We start from the raw sequence: 19203 nt of genomic DNA on the forward strand, positions 1-19203 counted from the left end.
TGTAATAACCCTGTATTTCAGGGCTCCTTTCGTAGCAACATATTTTATCTCATATATTAGTTGTTACGCGAGCAGTAACGAAGCAAAGAGAGACAGCGAAACTACAAACTATACTAGTTGACTAAGTACGTAATGAGGTAGTGAAGAGAATTAAGAGGGAGGAAGCCTTGGGGCTCAGTTTGACTAGAGAAAAAAAGTATTCATTGGTGATGCGCCTTCTGAAGCACCAGACAATAGTTAATTTGGTCGTAGTGGTAAGTGCAGAGCGCGAGCACGGTTTGTGGCCGCAGGTGGGGGAGAGCTTCCGCCGAGGCGCTCCCGGGCGCATGCGTCGCTGGCTGCGGCGGTCGCGCGCCTACACGCTCGTCTACTTCGTGTACGGCACCATCGTCTGCCTCTTCTGGCTGGGCCACCCGCTGCTCATCCAGCAGACCACGCACACCATGTTCAGCACCAACAGCACCAACCACAGGTCAGCAGCGCTCCGCCTCGTCCCCCTCTCCAAATACAACCCCAATACAGCAAGCACTCTACACGCAGCAACCTGCATTCGTCGGATTGCGAGTACCGGAATCGTACGAAACTCTTCCAGCACCGTCTGCTTCAATTCACCACTGATATTATGTTTCTTGTTTAAAAAAATGGTTCAAATGGCTCTGAGCACTATGGGACTTAACTTCTCAGGTCATCAGTCCCCTAGAACTTAGAACATCACACACATCCATGCCCGAGGCAGGATTCAAACCTGCGACCGTAGCGGTCGCGCGGTTCCAGACTGTAGTTCCTAGAACCGCTCGGCCACACCGGCCGGCTTCTTCTTTCAGCACAGTATAGAACATAACCTTTCGAATCAACACACACTCCGCTGCTGAGTGATCATTCATTCTGGAAACATTCTCCCAGTCTGTAACTAAGCCGTGTCTCCGAAATACCCTTTCTTCCAGAAATGTCAGTCCCGCAAGGTATACAGAACTTCTATGAAATTCTGAATGTAGGAGATGAGGTACTGACAAAGTAATGCAGTGAGAGTGGGTTGTGAGTGGTGCTTGGATAGCTCAGAATGTAGAACACACGCACGCGAAAGGTGAGGGCGCCAGGTTCGAGTCTCGTTCTGGCACATAGTTTTAACCTGCCAGGAAGATTCGTCACCTAATGGTTCTCGTTTCGTGGTACTGCTTAACGGAAATGTGTCGGGTATTACTTACAATAGAAAAGGAGTGCCTTAACGGTAGCTAAACGCTCCACATATAGGTTTGCACACCAATACTTGAAGTTTTAGAAAAAAAAAATATTTAACGAAATATATATATTTTCAAAAGGCATTTTAGACACCTCGTTACAAGCGGTTTATAATGAAATTGCGGGCCTGCTGATAATCGCCTGAGGTTTGCGAATGAAAAGTCTACAGTCAATTGAGAGGAAACCATGTAATGAAACGAAATACACGTCTGGCGTTCTCCAAGCTGTTGCAATCTGGGGTGCCCTCTTTGATTCTTTGACGACAGTTGAACTAAATGAGGAAACAGAGAAAGTCCAACGAAAAGTGAGGCCTTTCGTCACAGGATCTGTTAGTCGGTGAGCTTTACAGAAATAGTCAACAAACTCTACTGGCGGATACTACAAGTGAAGCGTTGTGCATCACAGAGAGGTTTACTATTGAAATTCCGAGAGAGTTCCTTGAGGAAGGAGTCAGCAAATAATAGCTTCCTCCGACATAAGTCTCGGAATGATCAATACGATAAAATTCGAGAAGTTAGAGCTTATACAGAGGTTTACCGATAATCGATGTTTCAATGCGCCATCCGTGACTGGAAAAGGGATGAGGGGATCGGTTAGTGGTTCCAGGAGTACCCTCCGTTACCCAACGTAATATGGCTTGCATGATACAAATGTAGATGAAGCTGTTAGCTATTGTTTAGTCAAGTTGTCAGCAGACCAGATGCTTTCAATTTGGTTTAAACAAAATAGGCAAGGACCTTGTCGCAGCTGTCACACCGGTTCCCGTCAGACCACTTGGATGGCTGGCCGCCCCCGTCTGCAGAGCGCTATTGGAAAGCGGAGTGCACACAGCCCTTGTGAGACTAATTGAGGAACTATTCGACTGAAAAGTAGTGGCTCCAGCCACGTAAAACTGAAAACGCCAGAGGCACATGCCCCTCCATATCCCGTGACGCCTGGGTGCTGAGGAAGACACTGTGGTCGGTCGATACCGTTGGGCATTCAACGTCTGTTCGGACGGAGAGAGAGAGGCTGGGAGAGAGAGAGGGTGGGAGAGAGAGAGAGAGAGAGAGAGAGAGAGAGAGAGAGAGATTTGGAGTTATACAACACATTTTCATCGTGCAAGAAGCAGCTAATGACTCTAAGCAATTAAATGTGTGACTTCCTCGGTTATGTTACCGTTATACTACAAATAGTAAAAATTAACAGTTGTCCGCTCAACTGAATATTCAGCGATTATAATCACAGGAATCACAAGTGAGAGCGATTTTTGTCTTCTGGAGGAATGATAGTCTGTGATGGATCAGTCTTTCGATTCTGAGTCAAACCACTGCAGTTCATTACGATTTTTGTCGTCACTTTCTGACAAACTCATTTTAGATCCACGTCGAACGGGCAAATCGTTAAGCAACAATACATTTCCTTTGTTGACCTCAGCCTCCTAATATCACGCCATTTCTGCGAGACAGTCAACGCAGACATAGTCACCAGGAGCAGGAGGAGGGTAACACCACGTCGGCCGCCGCTGAGATTGCTATGCCTAACGTATTATCTCACCCGCCATCGAAGAAGGAGTGATCTACGCCACTCACGACGTCGTCCGTCAAGCTGAGAACACGAAAGATGAAAGCGGCCATCTGTCAACACGCTGCCACATAAACAACAAGGAGTGATATACACATGCCAAAGTCCTTTCATCATCCTCACACGCCTTCATGGAAAACTGACTCTATCTGCCACGAAGTTTCATATCAGCGCACACTCCGCTGCAGAGTGAAAATCTCATTCTGGAAACATCCTCCAGGCTGTGGCTAAGCCATGTATCCGCAATATCCTTTCTTTCAGGAGTGCTAGTTCTGCAAGGTTCGCAGGAGAGCTTCTGTAAAGTTTGGAAGGTAGGAGACGAGATACTGGCAGAAGTAAAGCTGTGATACCGGGCGTGAGTCGTGCTTCGGTAGCTCAGATGGTAGAGCACTTACCCGCGAAAGGCAAAGGTCCCGAGTTCGAGTCTCGGTCGGGCACACAGTTTTAATCTGCCAGGAAGTTTCATATCAGCGCACACTCCGCTGCAGAGTGAAAATCTCATTCTGACTCTATCGAGTTTTTCTATGAAATAGTCCTCTACCACCCTCTGCCCCTTATTTGCTCAGTTGCTGTGTCACGTGTATGTCCAGACAAATTATCCTTGAGATTTGTATTTGTATTGATGGTTTAATAATAACTGTAAATATTTTATCATAGTAATCCTTCAAATAATTTGTCTTACTAAAGTCATAATGCTTAGTTATCTTCAAAAAGGTATTGACTGCAAACGTTCTAGAATAAATGGTCCTCTAGCGTTAACTATATGTTTCTATGACAGTCTCACGGTATAGCCACCTACGTGCTGACAGAGGTTGACTATCGAAAACGGTGACACGTGTACGTTTGGCAAATACCATCAGTCTGTGTCCCCTTCCCAGCATATTATAGAGCCAGTTCGTTGATTTACACCAGGGAATTTAGAAAACCAGTCGTTCCCAAAACATTGTATTTGTTCTGAGTGTCTTACCGGCAACCGTAAAACTTAGATGTGATGTATCAGAAGACGTCTTGCTGGCTGTATATGCCGTGCCGTGCAGTGCTGTGACGCCTGTCCACAGCCGGATGTCGGAGACGGCGGAGTTCCCCAGCGGCGCCTGGTACCCGTTCGACGTGCGCGAGCGGCGGGTGTACGGCGCCGTGTACGCCTTCCAGTGCCTGGCCATCTACTTTGCCGGCATGCTCATCATGGTCACCGACATCATGTTCATCACGCTCATGCTGCTCACCTGCGGCCAGTTCGAGGTACTGCGTTGAAGTATACGAGCTTTCCTAAAGTTCTCCAGCTTTGTCATTCGCAACAGAGCACGAAATCTGTAATCTACATTAAAATAATAGACAAAAGCTTGTAGTTGTAAAAACTATACATTATTCGTAGAATGTTGAAACTGCACGATTCATTTTAACTTTATATCTCCAGTAGCTACCTGCATTTACAGCAATGAGCCTCACCGTAGTCTATAGACGTCTTCTACTCTGCCAAAACTCACTGACGCTTTCATGTTCAATTTACAGTTTTACCAACTGCCAGGCAACGTATATATGGTGCCGACACCCTCTGGATTCTGTTAATACGTGTGGTAGAATGCCATAAACCATAGAAAACATACAAGTACTTCTACAGTTACGGTATTGACTCGCCCTAAAGTGTTACTACAACTTAGATTGTCGAACTCTTGTAGTATTACATAAAGTTAGTAAAGGGATCAGAATCGTCTATACAGTCCCCCATTAACTATGCTGTCATCGACATCGAGCTAGACAAGAAGAAGACTGATTTACTCAAGTCGCTGCCTCGAAACAGAAGAGGAGGAATTATATTACTGAGACACAATCATTGCACGAATGCCGAAAGATTTTGCAATCATTGACTGTCGAACGGAACTGGGAGAGCTTCATCACATATTCAGGAGAAGTGAAAACCTCAATTAAGCGAAAGTAAGCGTAAGGAGAAAAATTAGAGATACGTACAATGACTCTGAAATTAAAATTATGTCAACCGGTGTGAGCACAAACCTTAAGCGGTTCGAGATCCTCCATTGATTCACTCTGTGACCGTATTCGCACCGAAACGGAAGATAACAAAGAGAAGACCAAATACTGAATTCGGGCTTCCGAAATTGTTTCATCAGCTAAGATCGTAACAAGGGCCCTCCTTTCCATCACCATACAAATATCGAAAGGGCAGATATAGTGATAACTGATCACGACGCACGAAAAAAAATCGTTTTATAGTGGAAAGGCATCAGGACCATATGACTTACCTGAAAGGTTCTACAGAGTTTATGGGAATGAAATTACCCCATTATAGCAGGAGTATTCTTGTACATCGCTAGAGCAACGAAAGTTCCTTGTAACTGGAAAGAAAGCAGGTCGTTCTCGTTTCCAAGAACGGTCGTAGGACAGATGCACATAAGCCTGTATCAATGACCTCAGTATGTTGTATAATTATAGAACATATATTATACTCATTTGTTACGAAGCTTTTGGAAAACGAAACTCTCCTCTACAGATATCAACTTACACTTATCAAAATAGTTTTGCATCACCTAGGTTCCGAGGGTTCAGGAACCTGTACAGAAAATTGGAACAGAGATCAACGTAAACATCATTCACGCCCTTTTTATCCCTCATGAAACCCACACATTGTATGTTGTTGCACCTTACAGCGAGACCTTCAGAGATGGTGGCTCAGATTGCTGTACACACCGGTACCTCTAATACCCAGTATCACGACCTCTTGTATTGGTGCATGCCTGTATTCGTCGCGGCATACTATCCACAAGTATTGTCCTCAACGGCGATTCGGCGTGGATCCGTCAGAGTGGTTGGTGGGTCATGTCGTCCATAAACAGGTCTTTTCAATATATCTCAGGCATGTTCGATAGGATTCATGTCTGGAGAACTCGCTGGCCACTCTAGTCGAGCGATGTCGTTATCCTGAAGGAAGACATTCACAAGATGTGTACTATGGGAACACGAACTGTCGTCCATGAAGACGAATGTCTCGCCAATATGCTGCCGATATGGTTGCACTATCGGGCGGAGGATGGCATTCACGTATCATACAGCCGTTATGGCGCCTTCCATGACCACCAGCGGCGTACGTCGACCCCACATAATGCAGTGAACATCCACCTTACTGCTATAGCTTCGCAGTGTGTCTAAGGCGCTCAGCCTGACCTGGTTGCCTCCAAACACATCTCCGACGATTGTCTGGTTGAAGGCATATGTGACAATCATCGGTGAAGAGAACGTGATGCCTATCCTGAGCGGTCCATTCAGTATGTTGTTGGGCTGATCTGTACCGCGCTGCGTGGTGTGGTTGAGAAGATGGAACTCGCCATGGACGTCGGGAGTGAAGATGGGCATCATGCAACCTATTGCGCACAGTTTGAGTCATAACACAACGTCCTTTGACTGCACGTAAAGCATTATTCAACATGGTGGCGTTGTTGTCATGGTACCTCCGACCCATAATCAGTAGGTAACAATCATCCAGTGCAGTAGTAACCCTTGGGCTGCCTGAGAGAGGCACGTCATCGACAGTTCCTGTCTCTCTGTATCTCCTCCATGCCCGAACAGTATCTCTTTGGTTCAATCTGAGACGCCTGCACACATCCCTTGTTTAGAGCCCTTGATGGCACAAAGCGCCAATACGGACGCGATCGAACCGTGGTATTGACCGTCTAGGCATGTTTGAACTACAGACAACACGAGCCGTACACCTCCTTCCTGTTGGAATGACTGGAACTGATCGGCTGTCGGAACCAGTCGGCCTAATTGGCACTGCTAATGCATGGTTGTTTACATCTTTTGGCGGGTTTAGTGACATCTCTGAACAGTCGAAGGGACCTTGTCTGTGATGCAATATCCACAGTCAACGTCTGTCTTCAGGATATTTTGGAACCAGGGCGTGCAAGACTGAATCTTTGAATTTCCCTTTTCAGATTTTATGGCGTCCCTGCCACGTTAAAGCTATTCATAATCCTCGCCCTGACAGGTAGAGCGTGATCCTTTAATTGGTTATTCAAGCTTTACCTCATGATCAACTCCCCGTTGGCTGTCCCCTCCAAGAAATCCAGATGAGGAACCATCTTCTGCCAATATCGAGATCATTCCGACACTTTTTCAATTACAGGACACATGATACGTTGACTCATATCACGTGTCTTTAAGGCAGTGGCTTCCATTGCCCTCTGCATAATCGTGCTGCTCATTATTGCTGATTCTTTAGCCTTAAGGGCAATTTCCTACCCAAAAAGAAAGAGAGTGACCTGAACCTCTGTCGCTCCTTCGACCGCTCTGACAAGTTCGCTGGCCGAATGGGGGTGACTTCTTATGCCGGAAGTATCCGGCCGTCAATCCTGATTTTTATTCAAAATTTGAGCGGTGGCGTGGTTGATTACTGATCAAAGACGCTGCTCCTGGAGCTCGCATTACCTGCCAGTGGAATTTAATGAGGAGTGCGTCCGCGCATTACATTTATAGAGGCTTAATGTTCTGAGGGACACAATCTAGGTGGATGAATTTCTGTGGTGAAATGGCAGTTCACGCTTTCTCAAGAGCCGAAAACGGAAAAGGCAGTGATCTGGGACTCTCTGGTCTGGAGCGAAGCCAATGTTCTACCTAATCCCAAAGAATTTCTGTTTAGTTCAGTACGGGACTCTGTGCAGACCTGTCCACATTGGGAATGTTATTGTTCATAATCAACGGTCTCCGGGGAGCTGCTTTATAGCACTGTCTCCGAGCTGTTCTTCTGCAGTACACAGCGCATGTAATGTCAACATTTTTCAGAATGAAACGTTACCCTTACCGTAAAGATGGGACGATAATCTAACGAAGGAGCACAGTCCCATACCGCAATATCGCGTTGTCAGTCCTTTATTGTTGGCACTACGCATGACCGGAGGTACCGTTCTTAAGGAATGTGTCACACAAACCGTTCCATTTCATTGCCACAGGTTACAGCATGATCCATCACTACCAACCATTCGTCATGTGGCATTCGCCGTCCGTTGGTGTTGCTGCTTACACCTCCTCAAGTGTCTCTTATCACTGACTCCCGACACAGTGGTTTACGAGGAGCTGCTCGATCATTGGGTTCCATTCTGTTCAACTTCTTGAGCACTGACACTGCGGAAGCTTGACTTATAGTAAGACTTTGAAACTCACGACGGATCCCTTCAATTCATTTCATACGACTTCTGATAGCCATGTTACACAACGCTCGACGGTCTCTGTTGGCCAGTACATCAGGTCTGCCTGGTCCTGTTTTAGCTGCTGCTGTTTTTTCGCGTTTCCACTTCACGTTACAGAAGGCTACTTGGGCAACTTTAGAAGGCTTGTAATGTTCCTGATGGGTTTGTTACATCGGTGACATCCACGTCAGATGTCGATGAGCTTTCCTGCCCGATCCACTCTGCTGTTCTTGCTTCTGTACAGGCAACGCTATACTCCTCGCCTCCCCTTTATACAAAGGGTCCTGTAGTGTCGCGAATCAATACACGATAACTTTATTGCAGTAAGCTACTTTGCAGAACATCCCGTTGCATTGGAGCCATTGGCTGTGAAGGAGGCAGCCAGTGATGTCTTATCAATGACACATTTCAAGCTGCCACTATGCTAGCCGTGGGAAGCGGTATCTGTGTCACTTCGAGCAACTGAATGTTGAAACCCTTAAGAATCAAAATAAACTATATTAAATATTATTTAACTTTGTTCAAAGTCGAAACACTGCCTTTTGTTATTCAGGAGAATATGGTATACAAATTTCAGCCTTCTATCAGTCATAGTTTCTGGGTTACAGAAAATTACCTAAAACACCCCAAACCGACACTGAGACTAAAAACTTTAGTTAGGAATAATAACAGTTTGTCCTTTAGTACATTTTAAATGATGACTGGAGTTCACAAAATTTCAGGTCAATTTATTTGGATTTTCATATTAAAAATATTAACTACTTTTCATTTTCGAAATATAAAACCCAGAAAAGATTATTATTTTATTAATATGTATTTGTTTTGTTGTTGTGGAATGAATGAGAATGAGTGAGAGTGTGTAAGTGGGACATACATAGAAATTCAGTATTGTATAACGTACCACATTACGTAACTGTGTAGTGAGAAAGTTGTGTTTTCCCCTCATTGCTGATGACATATGTGTAACTGTACTTGCTTTTGTAACAAGCCAGCCAGAATAGTCGTTTGTAGAGTAATAGTTTTCTAAATAGATTCCCAGATTAATTTTCCTTTCATTTGGTTGTGTTAAACATTATATTAATATTTGAATATTGAAATAACGAGAATGCAACTGGGAATAGTGATTGGCGTAGAACAGTTTTGGCGCGAGAATGATCTCGAACGATTGTTCTGATTGGCTGGACATTTTGATCAACCAGAGTTCAGCAGTTCCCGTGCGCTGCCGGGTAGTTATAGGCTGTGGAAGGAACAGCACTGAGTAGTCGCCGGGCAGCTATTGTACGGGCAGGAGGTCATGTTGAACGTGTCCGTCTGCATTATGTGTAAAATGAATAACTTACTGGAATTTCGCTTGCAGATTGTGTTTCTGTAGAAGCAGTTGCATTTACGGACAGTTCTGTGAAGTTTGGAAGTTATAGAATTGTTCTGTTGGAAAGATTAATTCGTGTGAAGTTTCGACCTTTGTAAAAATTCTGTGTGGCACGTTTTGTATCCGTATATGGAATATTTGGCGATCAATATCTTTAACAGAAATCCACTGAAAAGAACTGAATGTGAAACTCAAACATAGTAACGGAGTATTGACTGTGAAATCACGTAATTCTTGGGATTGGACTTAAGTACATTTCTGGCTGCTTTGCATGTGTACTGGGTTGCGTGAACTGTAAACTAGGACAATGATGTTGTTCGCTAATTACATGGGGCTCATGGCAGGTATTTCTTTTAAACTGAAATGGAATACAAGATTCGTTTCAGAATTTTGGCATTTTACTGAGAGAACAAAGCAACCACTTTCCGCCCTAAAAGTATTATAAGAATTTATGGGACAGCTTGCTACCAGAGTTTACGCGGACTTTGCAACGTAAGTACTCTCGGCGATATCTTCAACGCTGCTTTTACGTCGTCAGCGCAGTGCATACGTAAGCAGAGATAGGTGAAGTTTTTGCAGTGAACAGTACAACGAACGAGAAAACTTTTGTAACCCGTCACGCTGCAGACCGTTTCTCGTGGCATCTGATGTTCAATTTCGCATTACGGAATGATGTAGGGTTACTTCCGGTAATACTGTGTATGTAAGTATGCGGGCGACCAGAATAAAAATATGTGACAAACGTTTCCTGAGAAAATATGTATGCAACTTAAACCTACAAACGTAAATGATAGTATGAAATAATACGTAATACAACGAAGTAATTCAAATTTCCTGTAGATATTTCCTCCTGAAGTTGTGTAATAAATAAAGGAATGCACTTCGTTTTACAAGGATGACACATACAGGAACAGAAGAACACTAATTATCACATAAATACATATTTGGAAATTTGAAAATTTGTGGTAAGATCTTATTGAACCAAACTGCTGAGGTCATCGGTCCCTAAGTTTACACACTACTTAATCTAACTTAACCTATCTTACGCTAAGGGGAACACACACACCCATGCCCGAGGGAGGACTCGAACCTCCGAGGGAGGGAGCACATATCTGCCAATCTCATCTATATAGGACAGCATAATTGAACTCACAGTCCTTTTGTTGCTTTCAGTAGACGTTAATTTCTCTCTGTATCCATAACGAACTCTTATTATTTTATCGTTATATCATTCAATATTGTACGTCAAAAGGACTTCCACTTTTGACTATACACAAAAATCTCCCTTGCGCTCACATTCCTTTGCAAATATTGCCCATATTTCAACTTAGATACCCCTTTCATTAGGCTCTCTCATACAGAAAAACCTGCAATACTCATCCATTGCATTACGAATTAGTTTAGCATCCGACGCTGATTTGCCAGTATATGAATTAGCTAACATGAACAGAAAATTTTTCTCATCAGGGTCCTGGGTGCCAATGACTTTGTCTCTCAACTACAATTGTCTATTTACCAATAGATGAATTAGTCAACATGAACTCAAAATTTTTCTAATGGGTGTCCTGGGTGCCAATGACTTTCTTTCTGACTTATACTTACAGCGATATATCTGGAATTATTTGTTGCACATACTCGATTCTCTGTCTTCTTCTAAATGGGTTACTCGCAAAGCTTCCTTCTAACAGGGTAGCAGTTATTTCCATATGCGTTAACAAACGTTATATGAAGTTATCACTCCAATTATTATTTTCTATATAGTCTTTTAAAAGCCGATTCTGCCGAGAACACCCAGACATATTTTACAAGTCTACCAGTCTGCAGCTTTCTTCTGCGACACTACATCAGAAACCAGTCGATTTTCTTCTCTTAGCGTTTTCCTACATTCCGTGATTATTCACTTACATACTATTCTGAGCTCCGCAGTAGAATTTCTATATATTTATTTTTGATTAATGTCTATGTTTCATACCAGAATATTTGTCTTGCCGGGGTAATGCTCTGTTTGTCTTTTGTTAGTCTCCTTCTTGTCTAGTCTTTGCTTCGTCCAACATGCCTTATTTGCATCAAAGGTGGCAGAGTTACTCCCTTTCGTCAAGTATGCGGCCCTCGAAAATCCTCTTACGTTTGTTGTTATCTGATTTCTGCTACCCCAGGATACTTTCGTCCTTCCTCTTATTCACCCTGAATCGGTACTCCGTGCTCAGTAGACGGTTCATTTTATTCAATATGTCCTATAATCTTCCTTCTGGTATTTACAGGTAATCAATTTATTCAAACAGACAGTCATTGAAATCTTTCTACCCTAAATTTTAATTCCACTTCTTAACCTTCGTTTAATATCCTTCATTGCTTATCGCACATACAGACTGAATAGAAAAGAAAAATGGCATCCTTACCTAACACCCCTTTCACTCCATGCATTTTTCTCTTGGTCTTCCATTTTTATTGATCATCCTTTGTTCTTGAACTTAATGTACATTACTCTCGTCTTCCTACTGTTAAAGCTTTTGTGAGAATATAAACCTATTGCACTAATGTGGACAAGTCACTGAGTTCAGAACGACGAGATGTATTACGTTCATACAGTGTAAAGTTGTAAACACTGTTGTATCGTGACGTCGGTAAATCATGTCTGTTTAATGTCTGTAGTTAGTAAATCTTTGTGCTACAGAAGTGCTAGCCTACATTAAACACCTTTTGAAGAGCTGTATAGAGAAATATATCTTCATGTACTTTTTCAACTCGGGGAAACTGTGCCCACAGGAGCTGGGAGATAAGCTGCGAAACTGCTGGGAGATTGCTGCCGCCAGGACACTGCGCCGTGCAGGGACCACGCAGGAGAGAGAGCTGCACAAGGTGGTTGCGCACTGCGTCCAGTACCACGACATGCTGCTCAGGTAAACAACTGCTGCCACTCGTAAACACTCTGCTCACAGCGCGTGCTGCTCGGGTAACTGACTCCACTCACAGATACTCTACTCACTCTGTGCAGTACCCTGGAATGCTACCCACTTAACTGCTGTCACTCGCAAACACTCTTCTCACTGCATCCAGCACCACGACATACTGCTCAAGCAACTGCCGCCATCTTGTCACCAGTCCAGAACCTGCTAATGTGTTCATAATCCAAACGATAGGTACCTAACCTCCAAAGATCGTAGTTCCTGATAAGCTCTGCATATTTCATCTGCGCTAATCCTCATTGTTCTTTGATCGATGAAGTTTCAACTATGGTACAACCGGCAGCCTGAATGACACGAGTACGCATATCTGTTGAGGCAGCTGTGGTATGGATTCTCCTGTAGTGCACCAAATGCGGAGTTGAGAATGTTTCCTCAACAATAACAACTGTTATTTTGCTGCCTTCGATATGGATTGTCAACGAAAGCATTGCAAGCGATGGCTGATACTAGGAATGAGTTTGCAACATATGCTGAGTGGTAGCTTTCCATGGGCAGCATCCTTGATGATGCAGAACGCCATGTCAGCTTGGTTATGTATGAATGGGGCAGCGAATACTACTGGCTCTCTGTTACGCTGGTGGAAAATGTACAGGCCGCAGGATTCTCGGAGACTGTCGATGTCACGCACTGCATGACCACTTCTACGCAGATCCACCTCAGCATGGAACCTTAGCGCTAGCTGATGCCGCATAGATCAGTGGCTTCACCTAATTTTATGGTCCATATATCGTTAGTACAGTTATTGATATGGAAGAACCTACAAATGATGGACTGAAGACGCACCTTGCATAGGTTGACTTAGACAAAGCATGCGATAATGCACCCACCAACAAACTGTGCGGTAAGTTGAAAGAGATAGAGTTGGATCAAAGGTTGCCTAAGTCTGTTATGAAATTTCATGAACACAACACAGAGAGTAAGGACTTGGAATAGCTGACCAGAAAGATACGGGATGAGTGGTCTGTAGCAGGGATGTGGTCTTTCACCAGCCCTCTTTAAGCTGTATCTAGGATCACTCCTGCAGACTTGCGTAAGAAATACCAGGTTATGGGACTGACAGTAAGGGCTGTCAAGATATTCAGCCTGTATTCTGCAACGACCAGATTGTAAAAGCAAAAGGTGAAGATGATATGATCTGTATGATACGAAAGCTTAAAGGGGAATGCAGTAAGGTTGGCCTGGAGAGAAACATGAAGAAGTATGAGTGCTTGGCTACTGGAGCAAAAAAAGTAAATTATATGGAGGTCGATGCAGAAGTAACTGTACGTATGGAACAGACAAATTATCTTTGAGCAATATTTAGTAAAGTGGTATTATTTAATAAACTAGTTGCATAAAGTTGTAGATTTAATAAAGGACGAGCTGTGACTAGGGCAACGAGCTCTTTCCTGTGGAACAAAAAGATAAGTAGGACAACGATGCAAAGAATCTATAAGACTGCAGTTCTGAGAGTAGTTTTGTACGGAGCAGAAGCATGAGACTTACGCAAAAAGAATGAGAATAATCTGCTTGCCACTGACAGGGATTAGTTAAGACAAAGTGCAAGCGGTAATAGAATGGATAGTATAATAAATGACGTAATCTGACAAAGGATGAAAATGGTTTGGGATATATGAGGCGGCATCCAACAAAACAGCTCATGTGGTTAGGCCATGAGAATAGGACGAATGACGACTGGGTAACAAATACGATACCACGATGGACAGCTTCACAGCGGAAGAAAAGACAATGTGAATAAGATGAATGAAGACAGGATACCAAATAGAATACCATGACAGACACCATCCCAGCGGAAGAAAAGGGATCACCCACGATGCAAATGGCCTAATGATGTGGAGGAGACAATGTGAGCAAGGAATATGATTGTTGAAGAAAGTCAAGACGGGATCAGATGGCGTGGGGGGGGGGGGGTAGCAAGAGCTCGAATCATAGATAAACCACGAGAAGAGGAAGACAGTAAATCATATTGACGTGGAAGAAGCCATTTCAAATACATACTTTAAATACATATATGAATATGAGCAAATACCGACAATATCCAAGGTTTCTTTAATGCTGTGTTAATACGTAGTTCCAGCCCACCACAATTTTTATACAAAATAGATAGAATATATTTAAGACTGAAAGGAGTTGTAAAGAAGAAACACTTTTAGATATTTGTTTATTTACACGTCAAGTTCTGTAAGACCAAATTGAGGAGCAAATTTCCAAGTTCGTGGAACGTATCAGTACATGGAATTACAACTTCAAGTAATAACAGATAAAAATAAAAGGTTTGTCAACAACAAAAAAGTCAAGCCACAAGTTTCAGTAAATGCAGTCAACAATATAAAAATCTGCTTAATTTTTCAAGGAATCTCTCAACCGAACAGAAGGAGTGAAAGGAGTGACCCATGAGGAAACTCTTCAGTTTCGATTTAAAAGCGCGTGGATTACTGCTAAGATTTTTGAATTCTTGCGGTAGCTCATTGAAAATGGATGCAGCAGTATACTGCACATCTTTCTGCACAAGAGTTAAGGAAGTCCGATCCAAATGCAGGTTGGGTTTCTGCCGAGTTTTAACTGAGTGAAAACTGCTTATTCTTGGGAATAAGCTAATATTGTTAACAAGAAACGACAGTAAATATTGAGAGGCCAATGTCAAAATACCCAGACAAGGGAGCAGGGGTCCACCACAAGAGATTCGCGAAACTTACACCACTTATTGCCCGAACCTCCTATTTCTAAGCCAAAAATATCCTTTTCGAATGGGAAGAGTTACCCAAAAATATTATACCATATGAAATAAGCGAATAAAAACAAGCAGAGTAGACTAATTTTAGTGTCGAACAATCACTTACTTCAGGCACCGTTTCAGTAGTAAAAATTGCAGCAATATGTCTTTGAACAAGATATTTAATGTGGGCTTTCCATGACAGTTTACTATATATCTGAACATCTAAAAATTTTGAACTGTCCGCTTTCACTGATCATATGCCCATTCTGTGAAATTAAAACGTCGGTTTTTGTTGAACTGTGTTAGAAACTGTAAAAATCGAGTCTTACTGTGATTTAGCATTACTTTACTTTCTACACGCTATGAACTTATGGCATGAACTGCACTCTCTGGAACCGAGCCAATGTTGCACACAACATCCTTCACTACCAAGCTAATGTCATCGGCAAACAGAAATATTTTAGAGTTACCTGTAATTCTAGACGGCATATAATTTACAGGTAAATAAATAAGGAACAGGAGTGACCACAACATTGAATTCCTGGGACACCCCTCCCCCAATTGACCATACCCCACATCACAGCCACTCTTAAAACTGTGAATAATGAACTTCTGCTGTCTGTTGATAAAGTAAGAGGTGAACCAATTAAGAAGTATTCCTCATATTTCATAATGGTCCACCTTCTGGAGAAATATGTCATGATCAACACCATCAAACACCTCACTTAAACTACAAAATAAGCCTAATGTTCGGAACCTTTTGTTTAACGCATCCAGTACCTCACAGAGGAAAGGGAATATTGTATTTTCAGTTGTTAAACAACTTCTAAATCCGAACTGTACATTTGATAGCAAATTATGTGATATAAAATGATCAATTGTCCTTACACAAACTTTTCAATAACTTCAGCAAACACTGATGACATACAAACAGGTCTAAAATTGTCTATATTATCCCATGACAGATCTTCATCTTCAGCGATTTAATTATTGACAGAATCTCCCGGTTGTAAGTATCACAGAGGAGTATTTCAGACGTTAGTCTCGGAAAGGCATTTCCTAAGAGAGTTATGATTCCCCGTAGAAACTAAATTTTTATTTAATTCACCAGGACTGCACAGAAAATGATTGTTAAATACTGTACATATTTTTGGTTTATCAGTAAAAGAAATATTTTTACTACGAACTGGTTTTACATCGCCGACCATGTGCTGCTGACTAGGCACTTCCTTCACAACTGACCATATAGTTTTAATTTCATCCAGTGAATTAGCTATTTTATTTGCGTACCACATACTCTTTGCCTTCCTAATGACATTTTAAGCACCTTAAAGTACTGTTTCTAATGGGCAACTGTAGCTTCGTTATGACTACTTCTAACATTTTGATATAATTCCCGCTTTGTTCTACATGATATGCTTATCCAACTAGTGAGCCACTGAGGCTGCCTTTTACTGCTAAAATATCCCGTTTAGAACGTTCTAATGGAAAACAACTCTCAATGAGTATGTGAAATATATTAAGGGAAGCATTATATTGGTCATTTATGTTATCGGCACTATAAACATCCTGTCACTCTCGTTCGCTGAGGAGTTATAAAGACTCTCTATTGCCGCTGGATTAACTTCCCTACATCGTTTGTAATTATATTTGACATTTGGTTGAGTACAAAAGCCTTTTAGTGTTAAAATTTGTGCATCATGGTCAGAAAGGCCATTCTCTCTTTTACTAACAGAATGCCTATCCAGTAATGAAGAATGAATAAAAATATTGCCTATGGCTGTGCTACTGTTACCCTGCACTCTAGTTGAAAAAAACACAGTCTGCATCAGATCAAATGAATTTAGGAGATCTACCAACATCCTTTTTCTTGCACCCTCACATACAAAAATCATATTGAAGTCACCACATATAACTAATTTCTGGTACTTCCTACACGGTGAATAAAGACCCCACACTACCTTGGACAAAAATGCTCTGATGTCACAGTCAGAGGACCTATAAATAACAACAATTAGAAGTTTAGTTTCGCTTAATTCAACTGCCCCTGCACACATCCAAACATCTGTTCAGTGCACTGCCGTAATACGTGTTTGGATTCACATGGAATATTGTTTTTACGGACATTGCCACTCCGCCTCCCTGCAAGGAACTCCATGAAAAACTACGAGGTAATTTGTATCCTGGTTAAGGAAGCCTCTGAACTGTCAAATTATTTAATTGGTGCTCCGATATACCAATAATTTCAGAGTCACATCTGTAAGCAGTTCACTAACTTTATCTCTAATACCTCTTATATTTTGACGAAGCATGCTCATTCCTTCTCTATTTGTAAACAGGACGTCCTCTGAAGGTGATTCAGTTTCGAATTTAATTATGTCAGACATTTTATAGGTCCGCGTGAATGATCGAAAACTTTGGTGGCAGCAATTAGCAGACTTCGTAGGAACGACTACCATAATGGGAAACAATCAGTGTAAATTTTCCTTCGGGTATTGTATCTGTTCCTTTTGAACTGCAGTGTGTCTTTTGGAACAAACTTCCATGGATGGCTGTTTATACTTACACAGTGTCTGCGGAGGCACAATCAGTATTTATTGATATGACAAGAACAGCCACGTGAACCAACAACGTCCGGTAAACATAAGCTTTATAATGCATACCTCACGAGCTTTGAACAGTTCTTCATCCCTGATACAGTGTAACTGTCCCTTCTACAACAAGCTCCGTGCAGATCTTGTGAGCTATGAGCACACGTTTACTGGGAAAATGTATTTCACAATAGCGAACATAAAAAAGTGCTCATAGCTCTAAAGGTATACATTGTAGGGCCCACGTATGCAAGATTATTTTTTCTTGTTTTGACCTGACTAGCTCCTCCCAAAATAAGAAACTCGAAGAACTTACAGTAGAAGAAAACTGTTTCACATTATCGAGGATATAATGATTATAGTTCTGAAGATATGCTTTTTAGACCCCATGGTTACTAGGCATTTTTGCATCAAATGATCATTTGTGTAATATCCTTGAATAGACACCAAGATTCTTGGGATGTCCTGGTCACTTTGAACCATTAGTCAAAATGTCCTAACTTCTATAAAAGTAAAGGAGGAACACAGGTGAACATATTATTACGTCAGCAGGCTTTTGAGCACAAAAAAAGTTTCTTAAAGGTAAATTACTCCTAAACGTAATTCCACTGAATGTTACTGAAGGAAAACTGGCAAAATATGTTAACTTTCCGATATTTCTCTCCTTAAGATTTGCGGTTGTATTGTTTGACACGTTCAAAAATGTGTTCCTCATCTCTATATTCTCAGGACTAGATACTTTTTTGGTTTATACCTTACTTGTTGTACATTAATAATTGCTGCAGTACCTCAAGATGTGTTGCACTGAGCAACTGACTTTTTAAAATTAAGAGTGAGTTCACTTGAAGATAATCACTCAATAATTCTTTTAAGATCATTAATTTCCATTTCTTCTGTTTCCTGTTGGAGTGATCACAAGACTGATGTCATCTGCACAAGAAACAGTTTCTCCTTGTTGTATATGAGATGCAAGGTAATTTACATATAAGAAAATAATGGTGGAGCTTATATTGTGCATTGTGGAATCCTATAAATGATTTCTCCTCAAAAAAATGAATCTCCCCTACTACTACCAGCTTTTTTTGTATTCTTTTGTTTATCTATAAGATTATCCATTGGTAGAATATACCATTGGTTCCATAAGACATGAGTTGATCGGTGGTGATACTGTGAGTAACGAATTCAAACGTCTTAGATAGATGACATAATATACCAGTTAAATCTATTTCGTTATTTAATGGTTGCACAGTTTGGAGAGTGTATGTGCAAGTGGCATTCTCATTTGAGCAAATCTTATGAAATAGAAACTGTTATCATGTGGTTCACACAGATTCCTAATCTAGAGTATTTCACTTTCTAAAAACTTTTGGAAATTATTTCATATGAGAAACTGTCAATACTTACTGATATCTCTTACAATGAAATATTTAAGTACTCCATTAGTTTTCATTACATATTTCAGACGAGACAGCATTTGCTATATGTGAAGAGTACCATAGTGCTGTTTTGGGGAAACTGAAATGAATATTTTGTTTTGGGAGAATATATACTTACTTATTTT

General features: G+C 41.7%; 1 protein-coding gene across 1 annotated transcript; it reads left to right on the forward strand.

Annotated features, from left to right (window-relative positions):
* Positions 1-326: 326 nt before the first annotated feature.
* Positions 327-12273, forward strand: LOC126095654 (putative odorant receptor 85e). The gene is made up of 3 exons (XM_049910413.1): positions 327-472; positions 3861-4044; positions 12136-12273. Exons 1-3 carry the CDS (start codon positions 327-329, stop codon positions 12271-12273), a joined length of 468 nt encoding a protein of 155 aa, XP_049766370.1.
* Positions 12274-19203: the final 6930 nt, after the last annotated feature.

This window comes from Schistocerca cancellata, chromosome 8 (assembly GCF_023864275.1).
Source record: "Schistocerca cancellata isolate TAMUIC-IGC-003103 chromosome 8, iqSchCanc2.1, whole genome shotgun sequence".
Taxonomy (NCBI): Eukaryota; Metazoa; Arthropoda; class Insecta; order Orthoptera; family Acrididae; genus Schistocerca; species Schistocerca cancellata.